Source organism: Limulus polyphemus, unplaced genomic scaffold (assembly GCF_000517525.1).
Source record: "Limulus polyphemus unplaced genomic scaffold, Limulus_polyphemus-2.1.2 Scaffold746, whole genome shotgun sequence".
NCBI classification, from domain to species: domain Eukaryota; kingdom Metazoa; phylum Arthropoda; class Merostomata; order Xiphosura; family Limulidae; genus Limulus; species Limulus polyphemus.
In genome coordinates, this window is record NW_013666356.1 from 415,859 (window position 1) to 419,042 (window position 3,184).

The 3,184-nt window shown below is 31.0% G+C and overlaps 1 protein-coding gene across 2 annotated transcripts in view; it reads right to left on the reverse strand.

Moving 5' to 3' along the window:
- Window positions 1-883: 883 nt before the first annotated feature.
- LOC106460308 (solute carrier family 26 member 6-like) overlaps window positions 884-3,184 on the reverse strand; it is a 29,037-nt gene continuing 26,736 nt past the window's right edge. For both annotated transcript variants that reach the window (XM_022387007.1, XM_022387006.1), the window contains one exon: window positions 884-2,636. In XM_022387007.1, the coding sequence (XP_022242715.1) occupies window positions 2,595-2,636 (42 nt within the window). In that variant the 3' untranslated portion in view covers window positions 884-2,594. The remainder of the gene's footprint in view (window positions 2,637-3,184) is intronic.

Consider the following 3,184-nt stretch of genomic DNA (forward strand, 5'->3'; position numbering starts at 1 on the left):
ACTATGTAATGATGTTAAGAAATGAATAAAAACCCTATAAACCGAGCACTTTCGAAAGGTGGACCTTTCTTCTTCAGGGACCATTCCCAGTTTGTCCCTGAAGAAGAAAGGTTCACCTTTTGAAAGCACTCGGGTTATAGGGTTTTTATTCATTTCTTAACATCATTACATAGTTCTCTTAAATACTCTATTACCTTTCTTTAATATGCTCAATTTCAAAAAAATTATCTGATCATTCTTATTTAATATGGCTGCACTGAAAGGTAGGCTTCCCATTTAACTCCTTATTCTTCAGTACACTTTATACATATTTTGTGTTGCCTTGCATAATTGTTTTCCTCAGTTTCTGCATATTTCTCATTAAGATACTCGTCCTTTGCTTGCTTACAAAAATGCTCATCTAATTTCTTATATTTTCGTCTCCCTCTTGATAGTTATCTTCTTTCATACATCCTTTTTAAAATCTTGTTATTCATTCATATTTTTTACCCCTTCTTCTCTTCTTCAGAATCTTCTCTCCAGCTTTCTGGAACACCTCTTTGAACTAAACCCATTGGTTTTCAGAATCCTTGTTTGCAACTTCTTCTTTTACCAATACAAATTCTGCCATGAATATCTTTATTACTTTCTTTGAACTTCCCACTGTTAACTTCAAATGATCATAAAGACTGCTAAATGTTTAACAATCACACTTGTTTGTTTGTTTGTAATTAAGCACAAAGCTACACAATGGGCTATCTGTATTCTGCCCACCACGGGTATCGAAACCCGGATTCAAGCGTTGTACGGCCCCAGACATACCGCTGTGCCATTGGGGGGCAACAATCACACTATTTTTGTCTAACAAAAAACAAATGTAATTATGAAAGAACTAAAACACATCTCAGCCATATATCTTTTATTTTGTTTTTTTTAAATGACAAAAACAAAGAATACAAATACAGTCTTCTTAATACCATAAAAATACAGTCTTCATCTATTTTATAATATACAAATACTAAAACAAAAAACTTTAACACATTTATGCAGACATTATTCATAATAGTCACATAAATATATTGATTTTTTTCCCAACTCCTGAGTAACCCCTGGGCAGGAAAAACTTCTTAATAGATAAATCCTTCAATCTCAACTGTGTAATTCAACAGTTTTTTTTAAACACTACTCAAAAATTAAATAATACTGATGAACTAATTAAAAACAACTTCCATATATTTCAATCAACAAAATATATCACATATTAAAAACAAAAATGAGAAATAATCCTTAGATTCTAAGCCCTCACAATTTAGCAATGCTGTTGATCAAATCTAGAGTACAATTACATGGTTACCCATAAATACTTAACTTGTATATAAACAAGGCATTTTTAGTTTCACATGTTTTAGACATGCACTTTTAAAATCTCATTATAAAATGTTAAATGAACAACTCAGATATTCTTTGAAAATACTGTTATAAAGTTAATTGGCTTTCTGCAGACTAACATCTGCAGAAATATTATCACACAATGCAATGTCAGACACTGTATGAACTATGTCTTCAGATCTTGAACTTTAAAAATCAAGTTTTCTCACTGGATTCTCAATTATTATAATTAGTACAATGCTGAAATTAAACTGCATCTATTCAATTTTTCACTTCAAAGAATTCATAATTGAATAATTAGAAAATAGGAAATTTTTTCTCTGTACAAAAAAATATTTCAGTGCAAAAATCCTTGTTTATGAAACTTACTAGCTCCTCTGAATGTTTACTCACACCAAAACTCAGTTTAGCAGTGTGATACATATCACATCTCAAAAATCAGAGTTTAAAGGACAACATATATGGACTGAGAGAGAGAGAGCAAGAAAACTTAAAGCTTAATGAGTTTACCACCTTAAATCTTTCATGATTGGCTGATAGTTTTTTTAAAAGGTTCTAATTCATTTTACTTCTATACATAAAACAGATAAAGAGATTCTAATTAATTTTACTTATAAACATGGAAATGTTGCTCTTTATTTTGGTCTAAGAAAATATTGTAGCAATTCTTTGGTAGAATTATTTCAGAATTCAGGTGATTATTTTAGCAGTTTTTAGGTTAAGAGTTACATTTATTTTATCCTCTGATTGCTGTTTGAAGTTTATCATTTTAATTAAAACTGTACCTAGTCATCATGCATTGAATTTTTTGAAACATCATAGTTTCTTTCTGTAAGTACTAAATTTAGCTTGACTAGCTCAAAAATATTCTACCATAACATAGACATATCCCATTATAATAACAATTTTCCACTTTAAAAAGAAAAAAAAAGTAGAAAGACTAAACAATAAAATGTGTGTAAAAGTAAATAGCATGGCGGTTATAAGGGAAGAATTATCAATTGATTAATAATTATGTATACGCCTTTAGTTGTTGAACACTCAGATACACTTGGTGTATCATGTAAACTAACTTCTACAAAAACATTGTTCTAAGCTATGTCAGTGTATCAACTGTAATCTCAGTTGTTGTCATACCACATTAATACTAACATCTCTGGTTAATGTCTGCTGGGCATACTTTACAGCATCGTGTACAGTTGGAAAAACAGATGGTTGAGGAATTTTCACAAGAAATTTTGTCTTTTGCAGCATTTTGTAGACTTGAACTAAAAGTATTTGAAAAAGAAAAAGTGTTTAAAAACTAGAATGACTCCATAACTCATAAGGCCATGTAAAAATTTGGTTCTCAGGAACAAAACGTTTAATAACTATCAGGTGATTTTTTTTTATACATGTCAGGTTATTGAGACTATTAAGTTCACATAAGATAGAAATAATCATCCATAGTTCATTCAACATTGTCAAATATTTGTCATTTAACTTAATTCTTAGCCATTCACCTATTAATCTCAACCACTGTGATGTGTGTCCACTTATAACTCGTGAACCACTAAACCAGTTGTCACCATGCCTAACATATACCCTTAGCCCCCCCCCCCCCCGAGAGGAATGACATAGGGGGATAGATGCTCAGATGGCCTCCCATGTCACCCTCAAGGATCATTTGCACTTAACAGGTACATCAGCTAGTATTTATTCCAGATAATAATATTCTTATCTCTGATTCAAGAACAAAGAAAAAATACTCTACCTACAGGTTACAAAAACCAGCCACACATGCCTAAGAACCAATTAATCATACATGGACTAATAA